At 33.9% G+C, this 22,785-nt stretch overlaps 3 protein-coding genes across 3 annotated transcripts; 2 read left to right on the forward strand and 1 right to left on the reverse strand.

The window, feature by feature from the left end:
- The first annotated feature begins 1,382 nt into the window (after positions 1 to 1,382).
- Positions 1,383 to 15,450, forward strand: LOC108563732 (SPARC-related modular calcium-binding protein 2). The gene is made up of 7 exons (XM_017922487.1): positions 1,383 to 2,036; positions 11,862 to 12,639; positions 14,308 to 14,409; positions 14,488 to 14,657; positions 14,723 to 14,952; positions 15,015 to 15,268; positions 15,446 to 15,450. Exons 1-7 carry the CDS (start codon positions 1,980 to 1,982, stop codon positions 15,448 to 15,450), a joined length of 1,596 nt encoding a protein of 531 aa, XP_017777976.1. The 5' UTR covers positions 1,383 to 1,979.
- A 440-nt stretch (positions 15,451 to 15,890) lies between these two features.
- LOC108563764 (cyclin-dependent kinase 9) lies at positions 15,891 to 17,893 on the reverse strand. Its single transcript, XM_017922531.1, has 4 exons — positions 17,686 to 17,893; positions 17,525 to 17,609; positions 17,068 to 17,444; positions 15,891 to 16,914 (listed from the first exon to the last, which is right to left on the reverse strand). Exons 1-4 carry the CDS (start codon positions 17,790 to 17,792, stop codon positions 16,341 to 16,343), a joined length of 1,143 nt encoding a protein of 380 aa, XP_017778020.1. The 5' UTR covers positions 17,793 to 17,893; the 3' UTR covers positions 15,891 to 16,340.
- A 2,236-nt stretch (positions 17,894 to 20,129) lies between these two features.
- On the forward strand, positions 20,130 to 22,248 carry LOC108563737. Its single transcript, XM_017922492.1, has 5 exons — positions 20,130 to 20,280; positions 20,624 to 20,847; positions 20,910 to 21,056; positions 21,117 to 21,201; positions 21,818 to 22,248. Exons 1-5 carry the CDS (start codon positions 20,247 to 20,249, stop codon positions 22,165 to 22,167), a joined length of 840 nt encoding a protein of 279 aa, XP_017777981.1. The 5' UTR covers positions 20,130 to 20,246; the 3' UTR covers positions 22,168 to 22,248.
- The last annotated feature ends 537 nt before the right edge of the window (positions 22,249 to 22,785 follow it).

The following is a 22,785-nucleotide window of genomic DNA, read 5'->3' on the forward strand; positions in this document are numbered from 1 at the left end:
TAGGTAAACAATCCTTATATTATGATAGGAGTATTATAAAAGTGTTAAAGCAAAGTAGAAATAGGTTGTTGAGTAACGCGTAATGAGCGGCCGTTTTCACAGAAACGTTATTTGTTTTTGTTTCTCTATAAATGAATCGATACTTCTGATTGTATATAATATAAAAATGCTTAGCCTAAAATGACTCGGAAACATTCGCGTAATGATGGATAATTATTGGAGTTGTTGCGATGATAGAAATGTAAACAACATTTTGTATCGTAAAGTACCTACATACGGTACAAATATGTCAATAATCGTATTTGATTCCATATAAGTCAAGTTATAACTGCGAAACGGGATCTACATTGCGATACTGAGGCATACGTTGAAATAACTATTTTATAAATATGTAGGAATACTTGGCCTATTACCTTATACTGTATAAAATAATATTCTTCGATGGCAACTTATGATGATGGTATGTTCTACAATAATATGAATATACACACGTTCTAAAACCTATACTATATTTAGTAAATTACGTTTATATCAGTACATAGGTTTTAATGAGCAAATATGTAGCTTTAATTTGGTATATCAAAAATAAATTTGTAGCGCATACATATTGACATTTAATGTAAAGACATTCCTTTTTCGTAGTTTAAAAAAAACTTTCTTCAAGTTGACAGCGAATTACGTCTAAATGACTAGAGATACAATTATACCAGTACATACGTTTTAAAGAGTAAATATTTAGTTTGAATTTGGTTGTTCTAAAACAAATTTGTCGCGTATACATTTCGTAATATATGCAATAATGTAAATGTACTGCATTTGCAAAACATGTATTCAAGTTTGACAGTAAATAATGTTTAAATGACAAAATATTCAATAATACCAGTGTATAGGTTATACACAGTAAATAATTAAATTTAATTTGGTTATTCGATAATGAATTTGTCGCGAATAATTTTCAAAATATAAGTAAAAATATAATTGCACTACTTGATGTTGTTTTCAAATAAGGTATTAATATTTAATTGTTTAAAGTTTTTGTGTTTAAACCGCAACATGCATATTAAGATTAATAAAGATACTTTATTCTCTGCAATTTTAGCTTCAATTTGCATATTAATTGACCTATCGGCCTTTAGCAGATAAGCGTTCAGCAAGAGGAGCAGGCCAAATAACAAACACGTGAAATTAATGAGATTTTTCCTCATTCCAATTTGATTTGTTGTAGGTGTGATTGTGGAAGCGCCAAGTGGTTAAGAGGTCGCGACGATCATGAAGTGACCCACGACCCTTCGGGGCCAATTAAAAGAAGAAGAAAGAATGCAAACGGCGGCCTCTGCTCGGCCGTCGCCTGCCGCATCATCTCATCATCTTACATCTCTCATCTCCCCATCGTTCGACGCGGTTAGTCGTCGTCCAGAGAGAGCTTAGCTTAGTATACTGAACGGCAGCATCGGCAGCGGCCTCTCACCTCCACGCCACGACGATCGCATCGCTTCGGTTCTACGGTCTTCGGTCAGTCGTGCGCTGGGACCATTCGAAAGTGGTACCGTATTATTGAATCACCCTGTAAACAGGGCCAAACGAGAAGGATTCAGAGTCGGAGGGAGAACGAGCAAGAGAGAGAGAGAGAGAGAGCGAGAGAGAAAGGAGTGCAGGACGAGAGTGAGTGCGCGTGAATGGTGGTGCTGTTGTTGTTCTTCTAGACGGCGCGGTACCAGAGAGGCCCTTCCAACAGAGGCCAGGCCACGACAAGACCGGACTAGACCCGACCAGACTGCCTGGTACCTCTTCAGTACAGTACCAAGAGTGCCCAAGCCCAATGGTCGCGTAGCATGTATCGCGCTTCCACGTCCAAGCGTTAGATCCAAATTCAAGAATATTATCACGAACCGCTCCTGCCCTTCCTTCATTTTCAACCGCACTCATCGATCTCGTTTTGTGGTTCCTGCGAGGATAAGTGGTCATCAAGGTCTGCTGAAATGTGGGGGCAGCTCATCCTATTCTCACTCTTCTCCTTCACCGACGCTCTACTTAATGTAAGTCCAAACACACTAAAACTAATAATCATCATCATCATCAGCATCATCATAATGAATCAACAGCATCACCATGTAAAAGAAATGCGAAAGAAAAACGATACACTTAAAGAAAACATATAAACACGACAAATTGTTATTATTTATACATCTCGCAAACACGTCGTTATCGCGTTGCGCAATTAAATTAAATTTAATCGCGTATTCATCCGCGACAAGAGGTCGACGCAAAACAAAATTCAATTAAAACGGTCGTCTCGTTTTGGTAAATACATACACCCAAATCGGATAGAACAGCGACAAGCGCAATATTTGGACAATATATAAAGGTGAATAAGCATCATTGGAAACTCGTTTAAAAGAACATTCTTTTCATTATATAATAATGAGTTTATTCAATGGAAATTACACAATACGTGTACCAGAATACAAAACAAAAATAAATGAATTGATGAGGTGAATGAATATGAAGGATGCTCGTATGCAATTTTATCAGAAATAACCATCTCCATCTGCAATACCGTTATAAAGTTAATTAAAACTTATTCACACTGCAAATTTATTAATATCTATTTTGATATCCACCTGAACGTTTTGAAATTTAAATTTATTTTATTACTGTATTAGTTAATTCAATTTTATGTTATTGTTAAAAACAAACTTAAAGAAATATTTTGATTATTTCAAGTTATAATAATATCTCGTGAATGCGTTAAATTTGATCAATATATTATTGAACACAAGTCTCAATTACATAAATTTTACTTAATACTCATTCAGAAGACGAATTACATTAGTTAAAGCAGATTAGCGTATTGTTGTTGTTAATTGAATCAAGTTCCATGGATACATCGTTACGTTAAATGAATAATTATGGTTTAGTACTACCTACATTTATACTACACAATGATTATTGCGTTTTGCGCAGAGTACTAATTATCCGAAAGAGTTATCTATACGCTATAATTAAGCGGAAAATATAAGTATAATGCAGTGAAAACGCTTTTGTTTTTTTCATTTTCTTTTGAAGCTTTTCCAAACTTGGACGGATAACATCGACTGGGCTAAAGAATGGACAATGCGATTTAAAGTGGCTGGTCAATTTCCTTTGTATAGATTATATAAGCACACTGAAGTGTTGTCTATCCTACTCTTTCACTCTGTATGGGGCGGGCAGAAGAAATCAACAGATTATTGTACTTGACTCGAGATCGGTTACGTTTTTATGGTCGTCCTAACTGGCCGTGGTTAAAAATAAAGAACTCTTCGCAAAAGGCGAAGATGGACTTTCTCCCATTATGCGTTTAATATTAATGCGGCAGGTATATAGTCAAAATGGCGCGTTCGCAGAAGAACTCATCCTAAGATTTCTTGGATCTCTCTAAAATCTATATGGGTATATATATATACATACATCGGTCGATATCTTTGCAAACGATCAACTCTAGTCATCCAAGAAGTATTCTTTCTTGCTCTTTGCAACTGCAAACTGGGCACTGGGAAATTGATCTTTATCTCGTTAAAAGTACATTATTGTTCCCTGTAGACTTTAATTTATTTCTTGACCTCCGTTTAAAGAAAATAAAAATATTTACTTCATTATTTTTAAAGAGAATTCCGCGAATTTTTAGTTTGCAGATTTAATGAACATATGGGATCGAGCGTACTTAAAAAGGTGATAAAATACATGATTTCACATATAAAAAATCTTCATCATTTAATAACATCTAACGAAAATTTTCTGGAAACACATTTATTGCAGAAAATGTTTATCAAACTCAGAGGAATCTCGCATTGCATTGCATAATCCACAACATAAGTCAATTCGTTATGAAAATGTATTGATTTTAAAACTACTCAAATCCTGCACTTAACGTCAAATATCAATTAAATGATGGACTCCAATCGACGTTCGAATGTTTTTCAAAATCAAGTTTATTTAGAAATTAAAAAGATTTTAACGTTTATTCTTACTCTACATAGTTTAAAAAGAAAATTGTGTACTTACATTTAAAAGAACGTAATTATAAATATTAATTATTTGTACTTCTTTTCTTATTTAATTGGAAAAAAAACTATTAAATGTCACAGGCATAATTTGTCACAAACAATTTTTATTGTTTTTTTTTTAATTATACAACTTGATTTTAAAATTAATATGTAATGAAAACTTTAGAAAAAAAAAGTAGAATTTTAAAAATTAATAATTTAGTAATAGCAATTTACCCAACTTAAAAAAAATTATATAGGATTAGTAGAATTAATTATAAATAAATCTTTAAGATTGTTTAAGATTATGAAAATCGTTTTTAAATTATTTTAATCAAATACAACGGTAGTTTTTCATTAACTGAAATTGCTTAAGATTAGTAATTTCATAAGAAATTACATTAAATAAACGATGTTATTAAAACACGTTATCTCATTTTCAATGTCCATAATAAACATCATTGTGCCTGCGCTTAATTTTTCTACTTTTCTGTAATAACATTTTAATTGAACCAGTCACAAATGCATTGTTCAGAAATCTTACAATACTCGTTTATTATCTACCAAATGCTATGAATTTGAATGATTTAGAATATTTTTTAGTAGAATTACCGTAATTTCTACTTTTCAATATTTAATTCATAATAAAAAATCTTTCATAATATAAATACACTTTTTTTCTTTTGTTGGGAATATTGTTTAATAATTACTAAATGTCATATTACCAACACGTATAAAAATTGCATATTGTTTAGTTACATTAAGAAAAACAGTTTCTTTTGTTTTGCAAAGTTTTTTTTTTAAATATTAATTTGAAAATCAAGTTACATAATTACAAATTGTGCATAAAAAAAACAATTGTTGTTTGTGATTCATATTTGAAGTGAAAAGGAATGTAGAAGCAGCAAACAAATAATATGTGTAATTATAACATGTAAGTATAAAATTGTGCTTTAATAACATAACATATTTCCCTTAGTAACAAACATTACTACATAAATAATATAAAAGTTAATTGTAAGAAAGGTTTGATTATTTGAAATACTGTAAGATTTGCAAGCAATTTCATAATAAATCACTTGGTATAAATGATGTTATTAAGTTGGATTATCTCATATTCAATGTGCAATTATACCAATTAATTGTAATACATTTTAAGTAAGATTGTTTGTAACATTCAACAAAATTTAATTAGACATTAAATTGCTTAATTATTATGTAGTTTATCTTATCAATTGGACAAATTCGTGGTATCTTTTAGGGACATTCTCTGTATGCGTTGAGGGAAGAACGTAAGTAATAATGGTGTGACCTCATTTCGTCGAAAATTTCGCAACCGCAAAGTCTTCAAGATAAAACCAACCGCCCACGCGTTTCGCTCCGCGCATTCATCGCGTCTTTCGATTAAAGCTACAATTGATTCGAGCTTAAAAAATATAATAATAAAAGAATACAAAAACAAGGGACAACTTTCGTACCTTCTGGTTTTCGATCAATTAACCTTCGTGTGTTTACCGATTTTTTTTCCATTTCTTTCGGTCAGTTTTCGGTCCGTCCTCCGGTTTTGCTTCTTTTGCTCCGTTTATTGTTTATCCTCTTTTTTGTTGTTTTTGCATATGGGGAATGGTGGGTTCTTGTGCGGCGACGGCGACGCAGCATTCCCAGTCTGTGAGTGTCGGGACGGACGGACGGAGAGAGGAAACAAAATAAGCAAATGAGCCTTCTTCTTGGTTCTTCGCGCGGGTTGGAGGGAGGAATGGAATGGAAGACTCAAATAAAAATGTGAAATAAAATGTAAATCACGCGTGGGATTGAGGGAACTTTGGCGGATTCGAAACGTGTATTTCCAGAATTCCAGCGCAGACCTTCTTCCTCCTCCTTCTCACCGCTTCACCACACTTTTTATCGTTCTTTCTCTTACACACACACTATATCACTATCACAACTGAAGATCCGAAAGATCTGTTTAAAAGAAATTTTATATGGAGACGTAACTTAATCTCTTAATTTCCTCATCTGGAATAATCCGAAATTTGCCATCAAGCAAATGCATCATTCCAAAATACCTTCGCATTATAAGCAAGTCATCAATATAACATAATTCATTTTTTGAATCACCAAAATGACACTTTTCATCACTTGACATATTCAATTTTATAGTTAAATTAATAGAGAAATCATTAAGTTAAATTTAGAGTAAACTTTTCGAAAAAGTAGTTCACCTTTTAAATAATAATAATAAAATTTGATAACATTTAGTTATAGTCGACTGACATTTAATAAGAATTTGAGGATATTTTCATTTTACAAACAAAATTATTTATCAGATTGTAATTAATTAATTATGACACTTTTTGTATTTGTTGTCAAATTGATATAATGATTATACAAAAAAACTGACGTTTCTTTCTATTGGATTTCTAAAAAACTATGAATTACATAAAATTTAAAACAAATATTTCAATAATTATTATTAATTAATTTGTTATCAAACTTTAAATAAGCTGAGATTAATAATTTTTATCTTTTTGTCGGGAAATATTAAATTTCGTCTTCTAGATTAAGACTTTATGTAAAGTTACAAAAAAAAATAGAATTCACATGAATATATACGTGTTTCTATAAACAGTAACGCGAATGTTTAGATTACAACAATTGCAGAATGTAAATATTTCCGTTGCGAAACTGTAATGGGACCATATTTTTCTCGTGCCCGAATTGCGTTCTGGTTTTTATAAAATTGATGATTTTCTCGCGAATCTCTCCATATGAGTAACGATTAAAAACAATAAACTCTCTCTATATGTTTATGAAGAAAAATGTAATAAATTTTGAAAGAAATTTTGCAGATCTGTAAATATTTATAACGCGCGGAGAGAGAGAAAAAGAAATATATATATTGGTTTCGAGAAAATAAATAAATACCAGTTTCGTATAATTTATTGCCTGGAAACAGCAATAAACAATCTATTCGTCTATAGAAATAGAACGAATCTCCTTAAACGGAATTTTAGGCATAAACTAGTTCGACGAAACGGTTTGTAATAGAGTTATTACATTGAAAATAATCGATTTTGTTATAAATTATAAAAAAATGCTGTCCTCGTTGATTATTTTTGTTATAATTAATTATGTCAATTAAATAAATTTCAAATGCTGATAACTTTCTGAACTGGTTTTTATTTTTGAATTTAATTAGTGATTTCTGCACTTCGCACGCTTACAAAACTCTTATTATACCAGTTTTTTATGGATATATTTAGAATATTTTAAAATTTGAACATTTACAAAGAAAAAAACAAATTTAAAATATTAGACCACACCGAATGTTCGAAAATCGAAAACAAAGAAAAAAACGAGATTCAAAATTTTTAAGAAATTCTTTTAAGAATTAACGTAAAAATACGTTATCATAATTAATTTTATAATTTATCATTTTTGTGTCATAATTAGTTTCTGATTCTTTTTTTTTCTGAAATAAAGTATTCGTGAAGAAAAGTTTTGAGGTCAATCTTATATTTTTTTTTCCTAAACAAATATAATTACTGATCATCGATAATTGCAAAAGGTTGTATATTAAAAAAAAAGTTATTGGCATTAAACGATTAGGGAAATTCGAGATGCGAGCGTATAATTAGTATATCTGAATTGCAGAAAACATGCAAAGTTAATAAACAGTATGGAATTTCGCATGCAATTTATGCATTAAGTAATTATTCGGTCGAATGACGTATCATTAGAAACGTGTCCATTACATACATTAGTCTAAATTCGATCGATCTTGGATATAATGTGCAGAAAAAAAACATATCCATATCTTAACGAGACATATTATCCACCTTATCTCCAGCTTTTAAATGTTTCAGTTAATATGTAATAAACCCGATAGTTTTATTATTGATAATAATAACAAGATTTTCTTGATGCAAACCGGCCGGCAATTTAATTAAGCAATCATCCAGTTTCCATAGTAATTTATACATAAACGTCAGTTGGACGTCAGTTCGGTGATGGAGATACAAGGTCAAGAAGGTATATTTGTTGCACGAAACGCAACGATTGGACTTTAATTTTGTTAAGATATTTTTTTAGTATTTTTGTCTTCTTTTGTTGGAATCAAATCAAAGTAGTTTTTAAATATGTAGTGAAAATTGGTGATTTTTAATGAAACGTAATTTAATTTAAACGAAAAAGAAATTTACAATATCTTATTTCGTAATCATGTAAACAAGTTTTTATAAGAAATTGGTCACTTCAGGAAATTATTTTCTTTCCATGGCAATTTATTAGCTGTATTCATTCACTTTGATTTATTTGTCGCTGCTATAATTATTCTATTTTTAGACGTGAATATGTTTTCATTGAACTTAAATTGTCAAGTAATTGGACTTAAGTATTTTTTTCAGGATAGTTTCCATGTCAAACGTCTGATCAAAATATTATTTTCGAATTACACTATCTTCACACCTGTTGCAATCATGATTTGATTTAGTTTCTAGTATGTTTTGTAAAATGCAAAGATGTTTATTTGAAGTACTTTCTGACATGTTAAGAATTTGTTACTGTAGCAAATCACATCAATTCTTCAAGAGTGACATTTTCTTCGTTGGTACAAGTTTAGTTGCTTCTTGCATCTTGCTCGACTAAATACCTCAAACTGCTGCAACGAAGAAGCAGTTGGTTTGGGTAGGAAGAGAGAGTATGCTGTGCGCGATTGATGATTTATCGTGTCGAGATTAGATTGTGCGGCGCGAAGTGGTCTTTATAAATAGGAATAGTAAATCGAGGGTAGCCGCTGTAAATTGATAGTTGTAAACATAGTCGTTTCTCCGATTTCGAACGACCGAGATGCGTTCTTGCAAATCTAAAATAAACTCCGACTCGGTGTTCCAACTTGAAAATAAACAACCAAATGAAATAGTGTTGTTGTTGCCGTTTGTTACGACATCTTTCTTTCTCTCTTTGTCGTAACAAACAACAACAACAACTGGAAAGAGAGAGAGAGACGGAATTGAAGAGGAAAAAAAAAAGGATCGGGATCGACGGTGGAAATAATAGGCGCATGCAAATGCGCTTCCTCTGGACGTGCTTCTGTGGGACTTTTCCATACCACCTCCTTCTCCTTCATTTCTCTTCTTGCTGTTGTTCTTTTCTTCCGTTCCAAGTGCAAGCTTTTGAAGTGAATTAAGTGTTTAACAATTTACAAACCGCAGCTCTATAATCTCTCACTTGACACGAGCGCAATTAGAATATAAACGAGACAAGAATGGTTTCGTGTGCGACGGAGGGAGAGCTGGAGGAGGTCTGCCGTCGATGGTTGCGATGTTGAAGTAGGAGTAGGAGGAAAAGTTCTTGCGAAGGGAAGAAGGTGCAGGACGGAGAAGGGGCGATACGTCTCTCCTCTTAGCAGGTAGATAAGATATGACAAGATATACAGGTGTGAAATACAATGGACCGAGAGCTGAACACCTGTTCCACAATAGTTAGTGTGGCACAGAGGAATGCAGTCTTCAAATGAACACCTGGCCAACTCCAACACCGACTCGCCGTTGTCCATAACGCAGAGAGAACAGAACGAGCGAGACAGAAGGACAAAGAGAAGAAGAAAAGAGTATGAGTGTGTGTGTATGTCCACACACATACTCACAGAATTAGATACACTCATCATCCTTAGGGTAGAGGGCGATTGGTGAAGAAGGAGTGTAGAGGAGAAGAGAAAGATTACAGCAGTTACCACCTACAGGAATCAACGAAAGTAACGAAATTGAGCGATCTAATTCTTAACGCAAAAGTGGGAATTGGAGGGACGAATGTGCCATCATCTGTCCCACGCATTCCAGATGATTAATTTCCTCAATCTGGCTAACGGTGATTTGTTGTTCAAGATGTTTGTCGGCTGTATCAATTTACTTCCTCCTCCCTCAAAACGCTCAAACGATTTTTTTCCACTCTCTTCATCTTTCTCGTCCGTTGTTCTTTTTTCACTTTTGACTTGGTTCGAAGTAGAACCAGATTGGTTTCAAGGGTCTGAAGGGACCTCCGGGGGGTCAACTTTCATTTCACACCATCGTAAATCATATCTCCTCCTCCCCCTCTTCATTCTCAACCACTCATCCTACCTCCGTCATCTCTTCTTCGTCATCTTAGTCGTCCTTTTATCTTTTTCGGTCTTTTGTAGATTGTGCGCGCTGCGCTCTTATGTTATGTGTGTGTATGCATCATGCGACATGTGGTCGTCGATATTGCACTCTCCTAAACAAAATTTATTTTCACCGCAAGTCAGCGGCGACGAATATTTATCGCTTTCAGCGCACGATTTAAAGTCCAATGTAAAAAAATAGCGACGACGACGATCTAAAACATTGCATCAATCAAGTCTGCATAAAGATTAATCGAATTGATGATTAAGTGAAGTAACATTGAATAATTAGAGTTCAAAAATAGATCAGACGCAAGGCTAGATAAAGTTATTTATAACAAAAAAATCACCTAATTCCAACTGATATATGTTAAATTTCTTAATTAATTTTCAGTTTATAAAAATAATTATGTTTTTGTAATTTCTATTCTATTTATCTTCATTTTGAAGATAGATATTGATGGAAATTGGTAGTGAAAATATTCTAATTTTATTAGATATAGAAAATATTGAAATATAAAGAATATATTTATTCTATGTATGTATTTAATCTATATTGATTCAATATTCTAATATTATTTATTTTGTTATAATAAATTAAAAAATAATTAATAAATATAACATTTATCAAACACGTAATTTCATTAAATATATTTGCATTCCTATAATTGACAATTAACTATGTTAATTTGATGGTAACTTATTGATTCTTAATTAATATAAATAAAAGGTGTGTTTATGTGAATGCTAATAACCGATAGAAATTATAATTAAATTAATTACTTTTCCATAATTTGTAGAAAATATCAAGGATAATGGAAAACAATGTTTTAGTGTTAGATTTATTGAATGCACTATAATTTTATGAAAGCTTTGAATGAATGAATCCAGGTATACGGATCTTTCACGGTGGCCTTACTGTCTTCCTTTTTCTTTCTAATGTTCGACACTCTTAGGTGTGAATAGAAACTTTTCAGTGTCGGAAATTAAACGCCGCCGTTTATTTCGAAACGTGAAAAATAAATAGAAAAAGGACGTAATGTAATTAAGTTAAATGGGTAGGCGTTTCGCCTCGATTACACTTATAAACTCATTCATTCGGCTTTGCGTATTTCTGTACGATATACCAAGACCGTTTCAAAGAAAAGACCATCTCACGTGTCAAAGTCCCCAGCATAATCCCAGCATAAACTACAGAAACAATTTATCAAATGTATTAATAAATTAAAATATTAATTGGTTTCAATATATATTTTGCAAATTGATAATTATTTAGCAAGAATCAAGAAATTTTATAATTTGGAGACAATAGAAGGCTAGTACTTGTGCTTACGTAATTATTGATAATTATTTCCAAATGTGTGACAATAAATATAGTTTTGAATACAATGTTTTAACGATATGATTTGTATTTCATTCGTAATTTAATGAAGATGTTATTTTATATCCGGTGGTTAATGAAGATATTAAAGCTTTGGTCGGATGGGTTTCGAGAAAAGCATTAGAAGCTGAAGAGGTTGTCGTTAGTTTTGTTGTTTTCTTTGTAATCGTGTCTTCTCGTTTTCTCGGAGGCTGCGGAAGATGTGTATCTTAATAAGGATGATTAATAAGGAGAGGACACGTCGAGACTACCTGTCTGCTGTCGTCCCTGAAACTGTTTACTGTTTCTATACGAGCTCTTGTTTCTCTGTTTGCAGGAAAATTGCAGTCCGAAGTCCTGCAGATCGGGCATGGATTCCAAGAAGGCGGCGTGCGGTTCGGACGGAGTGTCGTATGTGAACCGATGCCACCTGGAATTGGCGAGATGCCAGCAGAGGAATCTGACGTTCGTCCACAGAGGCAACTGTCGGCCGGACGAACAGCAGACGTGCGCCGCTCACGCCATCGCCGTAGCCATCCTCAACTCTGCGTCCTCCAAGTCTTCGGCGACGGCCTCGGACAGATACGCTCCGCAATGCAGGACGGATGGTAACTTTGCTGCAGGGCAATGCCATCCGCAGATCGGTTACTGCTGGTGTGTCACGGCGCAGGGCTTCCCCATCCCTCTCACCGTCGTTCCCTACAGAACAGGACTGAAGCACAAATGCGGCAAGATCAAGAAGTCGACGATGCGTCGATCCTCAGCGAATGGCGCCGGCCAGAAGAAACCTGCGAAAGCATGCAGTCTAGAGGATAAGGCACTCTTCAACAGCAATCTCATCCACATCTTCACCACTGAATGGATGCGCAACACGGAGCAACCAAAGTCGGCTGCAACTGATGCCAAGGTGCTCGAGTGGAAGTTCGATAATATGAATTTGGATAAGAACGAGCACTTGGATAGGAACGAGTACAAGGATTTGAAGAGGCTTGTCAAGAAGGTGGTGAAGCCGAAGAGATGCGCAAAGTCCTTCGCCAAGGCGTGCGACATGAACCGTGACCAGATGATCACCAAGCACGAGTGGGCTCAGTGCTTGACCCGCGACGGGAAGGACGGTAGGTGTTTAAAGACTAGCAACTTAAATTAGCCTTTCCGGTTTTGCTTTAGAGACATCCATCACACATCAAACGTAATTATCGTCACCCATCATCCTCCTTATCATCATCTACATCATTATTGTTATTACATATATGTATTTCAGAATGGCATAATATATACTGATTGCAGACGGAATAGAATCAGCACCAAACTAAATAAAAGTCTCCTCCAATGATCTCATCTCACTTATATCTGTCTACAGCGTGTTTCAATCAATTGTACGCACACTATATAAAAAAATAAGCATTCTTATAAAACTTCTACAAATATCCAAAACACATAATATTATTCTCTAATAATCGAAAAGTCAACAAATATTTATCAAATAAGTTTGCAAACATTTCTTAATTATACTTAATTCTACAAGTTTTCTCATTTTCGCAGATCATTGATCATATATCGAAAGGTTTCATATGTAGAATACTTTTGCTATTTTATTTGTACTAATCATGCTTAGATCTTTGATCATGATTTTGTCATAATAATTGTGAAAAAACTGATCAAATTTAATTAAAAGCTTAATTAGTGTAGCTTTTTAGTAATAGCTTATGTCTTTTTAACTATTTTTTAACGTTTCGCTTAATATGGAAATATTTACATTGGTGAATGAATATGTATATTGTTGATTGCTCATCATCACACTTTTGAAATCATATTATTTGAGACACTCTGTGCATATCTCTCTTTGGAATTCAAAAGTGAAAGGCATGTACGCTTATAGTCGTGCATATACACACTCCGCGTCGCTCTTTTGATTTCTATGAAATTTTATTTAATTCTCTTACGCAAACGCATTTATTGCTTCCTGCACCAAAAGCTGAAAACATCGTTTCTTTTTTTTCCTTGCATCTTCGTTTTTTCATTAAACTCAGGTATAATTCCCAGGGTGGTCTATTGTTAAAACGCGCCGCACAATGTACCTCTAGGTGTCAATGTGAAGTATACATGGTAAAGTTTTGAATTCAAAGGAGGTAGTCACTCATAAAAAAAAACTTAACTAACTTTGAGCTAGGTGCAATGCAAACAGGTAATCAATAGAAGACTCGAAAAAAGGACTATTGTATACAACAAAAAGAAGTAGTTCATATTATTTCTTGTTTTCTCAGAAATATGATGTACCTTGGTTTTAATTTGGGTCTGCCTTTTATCGTCTAATAAGCATTTAACCTTTTTTTATCCTATTTTAACATAGATAAACGCAAACTTCTTGAGGCAATAAAACTTAACAGGAGAATGGCAATTGACTTAATAAACTGTATCTACGATTGCCAAAAAACCTCATTAAATAATCTGTAGCAAATGATACTTGTCAAGAAGAGCAATTGCAAAGTCACTTGGCAAGTATCTCTTAGACTATATTTGAAATGATGATTAATGGAATGAATAATATGCGCTTAGTATTTTAGATATTGAAATATTTATTTATTTTTATTGTTTTAGTTATAGACGATTTGTAAGTGTTGTTATTGTCGTCCCTGAATGCAAAAATGGTAGCAAAAAGAAAACTGTTGGTTTGCTGTGTAGACTTTATTGGTGCTGATGATTAGAGATAGTATTGCCATTCGCGCCTACTTTGTTTTGAACTTAAATAGTTTTTTTGCGTCTGTTCTTCTTGCTGAACGCAGAGAAAGCGGGAGGAGAAGAAGCTCAGAACCTGGACCAAGATGAGGAAGATGAAGCCGACGAAGGAGAGGACATCCATCTGCCGCCGTACCGTCCCAGTAGCAGTAAGAATCACCCTTCTTCTTTACCATCTCAACAACAAGATTACACGAGTAAACATCTCCTAATTCGTTTGTCGTTAGTCCTAACAGACGGTTCGAGGAACTTCAACGGTGGCACGAATTACGACGACGACTCTTCGGAGAGACGCGACGAAGACGAAACCGGATGTCTATCGGATAGGAAGACGGCGTTGGGCGAAGGTACGCAACTGTATGTTCCCGAATGTACACCGGACGGTCGTTACGCAAAGGTAAAATTCAATTTAACGATATGTATATTTAGTCGAAATCTTAACTCAAATATCTTGTTTTTAAGGTTCAATGCTACAAATCCGCTGGTTATTGCTTTTGCGTGAACGAAGACACCGGCAAGAATATAGCAGGAACAGCGGTCAAAGATCAGGTCCCGAAGTGCGATCAAATCGTTACAGTCAGCAGGTCGATGAAGGGTTGTCCCGATGACAAGAAGAACGCCTTCCTCAAAGATCTGATGGAGTATCTTCATACTAGCATGATAAAAGAAACCAATGGCACCACAATCACAGGGTATTACTATAACGATAAATTTAATCTTGAAGACGGTAATTGGCAAATTTTACGTTGCGCAGAATTGGTGGTTCCGCCTGGCGGTCGACGAAGGAAGAGCAAGTGGCGTCCTGGAGCTTCGTGTTCTTCGACAAGAATAAAAACAAGGTTCTCGACAAAGCCGAATGGAAAAGCTTCAAAGATACCATGTCCACCGTGAAGAATCTCAAGAGATGCGGTAAAAAGTTACCGAGGTACTGTGATATAAATAAAGACAGGCACATCAGCATGACGGAATGGTTGGATTGCCTCAACACGAACAAATATCAAGAGCCATGTAAGTNNNNTTCCTTTTTGTTGCAGCGACGACGTTATCGCCGAGCTCTATAAAATCTGGTAAAACCCCGTTGTTCCATCCCAGCCTCTTGATGGAAGATTGAAGTGTGATTATTTCATGAAACCATTCGAAACGGACTGTTGTATAATGTTTAAGTGTTCTTAATTGTGATCTTAGTGTAGCTTCGTCAGAGAGGAAATTTCCCCCAAACAAAGAAAACAAAAAGAAAATGAATATCAGCAAACAAAAATCATATTTGTATAAATCTTTGTCCGATATAAAAAATATATATATTTTATTTATGTTTCGGCCCACATTCTGCAAAACCCTTTTCTTCTTGTATATAAACATTATTTTTTAATCGTTAGGTGCCGCCACGCTCAACAACGATCATCGGGTGCTTCTTATCATTTACGTAACTATTAATGACTGTCTCTTTAATTGTGCTTATTTATTCTAAACCTTTCGTAAATATATATATATATAATTTGTACTGCTCCCCAAACAATGTTTTCTCCTTATTACTTTTTGAATTTTGTGGAGCGCTCTGTTGATGTGTAAGTAAAGATTTTTTTTTGTTAAATAATTACCTTTTATTTGATCCTTATCAACTAATAAATACTTTAAATATATACAGCATTTATTTCCATTATCTACAAATAGTATAATAATTTTATTCTAGTAGATTCATCATCTGATTGTTACCACTGCTGTAATACTATTTATAGTTAACAAATTCTCATAGAAACCAATGGTTCTGTAAGATATATAATATAATGCTACTATCTATGTAACACAGCGGCTGATGTATATGAGAGTATGAAGTAGTGTAAATGAAATCAGTTGTATTAAAAAAACACTTGTATTGTATTTCAAGATATAAACAGTTCCGAGTTTTGCAACTTAATAAATTCATATAAATTATTGGTAGTAAAAAAATTAAGAATCATTGTAAGTCAGTTGTAGAACAAGGGAAAATCCTTATTTCTGAATACAATTGTTATACTATAAGATATATATATGTACAAGAAGAATTATCTAATTCTAATTAAGGTACGTGTTTCGCGTTGGATTAGAACACCCTGTCTTGGTAGCTGCTGTCCTGCACAGCGGAGGTGGTTGGGCGTGTTCCAGGCAGTGAGTGATGTGTTCGCATATGAGAGGGACGCCTAGGCGGTGCCAAAAATTCGAACATACTTTGGTGATGGTTCGCCAACATATTGCTCAAACTGCAAGGCATTGGGTCCGTCCAGAAGAAATCGTGATTCAATGCGGTGTCAGAATCTGCCCTTCTAGATGGATCCAAAACCAACAATTTATCTAATAAGTCGCACGCGTACGGGTCCTTCATGTAAGGTTTCAGACGGTCCTTTACTTTTCTTTTTTGAGCTTGCGGCAATTCCATCGATTTGTACAGTTCCAAGTTTTCCACCCCCGGCCAAACGGCAGGTGTAATCGATCCGCACAACTGGGAAATAAAAATTAACTGTTGCTGTTCACTGCTCCCTTGCATTATGGGTGACCTCGTCCACATTTCAGCCATTATACAGCCAGCACCCCACATATCAACAGGAGGTCCATAATTCCTTTCGCCCAATAGCAATTCAGGTGGGCGGTACCACAAAGTCACAACTCTGTTTGTGAACCTGAAATAAATCAAATATTAACAAAACAAATCCATGATTCACACTTAATTGGTAATTCAATCTATAAAATTGTTATCGAAGCTCAAACTGCTGTACTCGAATATGACTATTTTCTATGTCCAATTTTACAAGTAATCTACTGCAATCACTCACCTGTTAGGTTCTCCATTCTTGTTTGCACTGAATGCCCTGGCTAATCCAAAATCGGCCAACTTTAAAACACCATTTTTAGTTATCAACACATTAGCCGCTTTCATATCCCTGTGTAAAATTTTGTTGCTGTGTATATAATACAATCCATTGAGCAATTGCTGCATAACTTTTTTGATTTCTCCTAAACTAAATTTAACATTAACATTCGACAGCAGACCAGCCAAATCGTGTTCACAAAAATCGAATACTAAATAAAATGTGGATCTGTATTTGTTTGATGCTGATGCTTTTGTTCTGCAGATCTGAATCAAATTAACTACATTTTCATGCTTCAGCAGCTGAAGTATCCTTATCTCTCTCAAGGCTGTGATTGGGAACTGCACCAAAAAAAATGTATAATCAGTCAGTCAAGTTCCAGAAAAAGTAATTCGTTAGTTTGCATAAGATGAATACTTACACCCTCCTTCTCATTCTCCATAATGACCCTCTTCATGGCTACATACTTGTTGGGGTTTCCCTTGTCCCGGGCTTTGAACACCTCCCTGAAAACACAGATACAAAATTGCACATCTTCTGGTGATGTCCAGGTCCATAACCTCAAAGAGGAAGACCACTTACCCGAATGTCCCTTGACCAATTTTGGCGACCTTCTCATATTTTGTGGATTCATCACAAAAGGGGAACGCAAAGTTTTCAATATACCGCTCCTTCTCTTTGCTATTCATTTTGTTATGATAAAAAATGTAAACATACAAAAATACTATAACCTCACTATTCAAACTTGTCACCAACTGTCAGGGCATACCAATCACAACTAAGCTGAAGTTAGTTGTGATCAGTTGTGATTGGTGATAAGCTGAAGTTATACTCTTTGCGAACTATCCGACACTACAGATGGCGCTATCATTAGAATGTCATTTATTTTTTTATTGTTCCTTTATTGTTCATAAGAAAGCAAAAGCATTTATAATTTATTAATACGAATAATAATAATTAATACGAATTTCAATCATTCTATTGCGAATATTCAAATTTCAAAAACTTTCTAATTAATTAGAAGATATTTGTTGGCCCTTGTGTCAATGTTTGTGACCAATCAATTAATTAGAAAATATGAAATAAACAAACTTAGATACAAAATTCTCTAAATTTAAACATGTTAAATTTGTAAATTGCAATAAAAAAATCGAATAAATAAGTTTAATAAATAATGTTATTATTTATCTACAGATACAGAAAAAGCTGTAGAGAATTCATAGAAATAAATAATACTTTCACGAAATCGAAACAGTGATTAAAAAATAGTCATAAACTCGTTGCTTACAGCTGTAATAAAATAGAAATTAAACCTTCCCTAAAGTCTTCAATAGATAAAGCAAGTTAAATTCGAAAGATTATCTTCTACGGATTATGCAGAAAACAGAATCTACTAATAAAATGGTATGAACTTTGAAAACTTAATTTTTTTAATGTGAAAGCAACAGTGCTGCTACTAACGTGCTCATAAGTGAACTAATCACTCAAAAAGTTTACCTTGGATGTGTTGTTTGAATATTTATTATATATGTCTTTTTTATGCTTTGTTACCCCTTATTAATCTTTTCTAACACTTTTTATTTACCGATGCGAGACCTTCCCACACTGTGATAAGAGCTGATATGCTTGTCAAAAGTTTGTATAAATGTTGAATTATATTTTGTTATTTTTATTATTTATAAATTTATTGTATATTTATAAATTAACTGGGTGATTCTGTGTAATTGTCTTTAGATATACTTAGATATAAGAGCTGATATGCTTGTTTATAAACTCTTTTAGTTTGTTTGTACTAGACATTGACTGGCTACATACACTGTAAGGTGTGAGCTAAGTGCACACCTCCACTCTATTATAGAGTGGAGGAATCAGAACAGAACAGAACAGTAATATTTTTTTAAATTTATTTTCTTAGGATCAAAATGAATGCGAGAAACTAATTCGTTCAGTATTGAAATCGAGCTCAGACAAATTTTCCTTAAACACCTTAGCTGATCAATTCATGGAGCTCGTCGGTGTTGAAATTCCCTTCGAGCAATTCGGATTTACCACTTTAAGAGAATATTTAAATTCGATATACTGGATTCTGCGGGTATTTGCGAAAATATTATCTAATTCTTTCAGTTTTTATGTGATATATCCATTTTTTTTATTGTTATAGGTAGATAATGAAGAGGAAACCAATTAGCCAAAACTCATCTATCGCACCTTACAAGAAAAGAAGCACCAAAATGATTTGGATTAGTCAACTAATTACAGCACGTTCTTTTTACGAAAGTGCACGAATAGATGTTTCAATTTTAATCTTATATTGTTAACTATTTATTTATAGAAATTACAATTCTATTGTTTATTCATTTTTATAGTAGAATAATAAATTTAATTAATATTTTCCATATACATTTCTCTATAGTGCTCAAAATCATAGAAAATCGTGCGTAACTTTTTTTATATAACTTAATTACAATGCGCAGTCAATAACTTTTTTAATGAAATACAAAACCTAAAGAAATTAATAACATTAATAAACAACAATAGATCAAAATAAATCAGTTTATAATAGATCTAGTGACTTTAGTTTATGTTAACTTGATATGGCTAAACTTAATAAGTTATTTGCATTTTTTTTGCTGATATTGTGATTTGATTTTGTATATGAAATACATAACTTAATTACATATTTAATTACTTTGGTAATCATAGAAATAAAGGTAATTCAGGTGACGAATGAAATGCATTAATATAATTACACTAGTTACATATTACAGCGTGAATTGTATATTCAGTGTAATGATTCAGGCAAATTGCACAAGCAATAAAGTACTTTATTCAATTAACCGAAGCAATGATAACATTAATAATAATCATAATAGTAATAAAAATTGTTTGCGTTCGGGTTTGAAATAAAAAAGTAAGCGTTACTTCACTTTTTTGTTGTTGTATTCATCCATTAATTATTTAATATGACAATTCCAATAGTTGTGGTGTTTTATTATAAGCGCTTTTACAAACGGCGCAAACTCAAAAATATTGACTACAACAACAACGGGCACTTGATGCTGCGCGATTCCATTAGCATGCAGCTACCAGAACGAAGGGCCCCGACAACAAAATAGTATTTTAATAATTCCTATCTAGTTATAATGGCGGAAATTGGACAATTGTTTTTATTCTTATGTAAGTATTCGATAGTTAGATGTTATATACACGCAGAAAGGTCGCATGCACAAGTAAATAATCCACGCAAACACATTCATGCATACGGAGAGTATCCGCACCATTGCAGAAGTGGACTACAATTTCGTTAAACATCCTTTTCACATAGACCACTAAGAGTACTTATATGTACTTGAATGATGTGATAGTTGTACGTTGAAAAGCGGACGTAATATCGATCAAATATCATTTATATCTCTGGTGGATTACATTAGCATATTGATAGATTATTGAATCGCAATACGTAACTGGCGCATCCACCAAAAAAAAATTAAATGATTATAGTATTGAAATTTTTCCGCAGGTACCGTTTTCCAACTGTGCTCCGGTTTGACACTACCCTATATGGTGACGACGAAACCCAGGCACACCAAGTACAGTTCGTCCATTGCGACCCCAGTTGCAAATGGGTCCGTCGCGGTCCCGTCCAATGCCACCATCATCGAGGGTAAGGGAGAGGCACTGTACAGAGTCAATGATAATAAAGGCAGCACCTGCATCCTGCTGAAAACCGATGCCCTCATTGAGGTACGCCAAACCCCATCCCCTAATACCGATTTCATCTTATTAATCGAAATCGCTGTTTACAGCTGAGCTACAAGAGCAACATCGGCGAGGAAACCGAGGACATTTACATTCCCGAAAACGCGCTGGTCGAGGGAAACTGCAAGTACGAGGATGAGTCGTCGATGCGGCTTTCCTGGAAAGGCTACACTCTGATCTTAAGCTTCTCGAAGGTACGGAAAACTTAAAATTAACATAATTAATTACATTATATATATGATCTTTGTTTTTAGACACCTGGAGGTGAACGTTGGTACATAACTAATGTGGAATTGCGCGTCAACACCAATGTACAAAAACATCACAAAATTGCTAATGGTAAGTCTAACTCTATCACTATAAAAATATCCAACCATATTCTTCTAATTATCTACTAAAATATTGAAGTAGGCCAACTAAATTAAATTGCAGTTAGTTTAGAAAACGGCGAAATTTAAATAATTTTCCGGATATTTCATACGGTTTATCGATCGCCACCCACTAAAGGTTCAAGAACAATAAGCATTGTTATTTTCATTCTAATGTCTCTCCTTTAGAGAGAAGCTTACGAATTAAATAGATTCCCGAAATTTATATAATTTTCTAATCATAACGTCTTTGTCAAAACAATTGAAAGATAAATGATAATGTCAGTTTGTTATTATTATTATTATTTAAAAACAAATGGAAAATATTAAAATGAAAATTCAAATTGTACTTACGAAACATTTCCTTTGGATTATTTATTTGGTATTTCAAGTAAATAACCTTGGTTTTGCATATTCAATTTCAAAGCACATCATTTGCACCAAACATCTATTATTGCGCGTAATTTATAATGTTTCGATACCGGAAACAACATCGCGTTTCAACTAACAGATTTTATTATGTTTCCATAGCGACATGATTGTTCATTTTTATCGAAGGCTACTATCTAATATTTGAATTTTTGCAGGTAGAACCTTGGCCTTGTACCATGAGAAGATGGTGATGCCTACTCCCGTTGGAAAATCGTACAGCTGCGATGAGACTGTTATAACTCTTCTGCCCAAGGAGGACATAACGACGCTCGAGGATCTGAAGGGAACGTTGTACCTTCGATCGCTTCGAATACAGCCGTTCATGTACAAAGGACCCAACTTCGAGGTGGCCTTCAAATGTAACGCCGCGAAAAGCTTCCACGATGAGACGGCTCCGATAGCCGTGGGTTCGACCCTCGCGGTGGCCGCCCTGCTCACCATCACCGGATACGCAGTATTCAGATATTTCAAGATAAAGAAGGTGCAGTACAATACCATGGAGTAAACCAATCTGAATTTTGAACGCATTTCTCGCCATCCCAATACCACGAATCCATGAAGAAAAAAAAACAGAGAAAAACTAAACTAAATATTATTAATTTAACCGAAACCTAGATAGATATACTCGCGAACGATGATATTACACCGGACGCGCACATGTGAAAAACGTTACCAAAAAATTGAAACTATTTATTTTCTAACGTACCAAATATAAACAATACTTATCATTGGATACATAATCAGAACGTAGCTAGCGAAAGAGAAATAATAAGTAAAATTTAAATTGTAGTTACACGACTCGAGCGTCTAAATAAGATATAAATTTGAATTGTAAAAGATTACAAAAAAAAAATAAGTTTAATGATGATCCATATCGTTTAGAGATAATGAACCGAAAGAGTAACACGTAATTAGCAGTTTGGTATCGGATAATATAAAGACAAACGTAAAATTTAATTAAATTGCATAGCAACGTTCATTAACTGTTACCTAGTAACAGAAAGCGGATGCTGTTTTTCTAATAGCGATTTGAACTTTCCGATGCCGTCTAAATACGTTCATAACATATCACCAATGACAGACCGTAATTTTACCCACGAAAACTATGTTACTATTGTTACGT

Source organism: Nicrophorus vespilloides, unplaced genomic scaffold (assembly GCF_001412225.1).
Source record: "Nicrophorus vespilloides isolate i.1.1-1 unplaced genomic scaffold, Nicve_v1.0, whole genome shotgun sequence".
Taxonomy (NCBI): Eukaryota; Metazoa; Arthropoda; class Insecta; order Coleoptera; family Silphidae; genus Nicrophorus; species Nicrophorus vespilloides.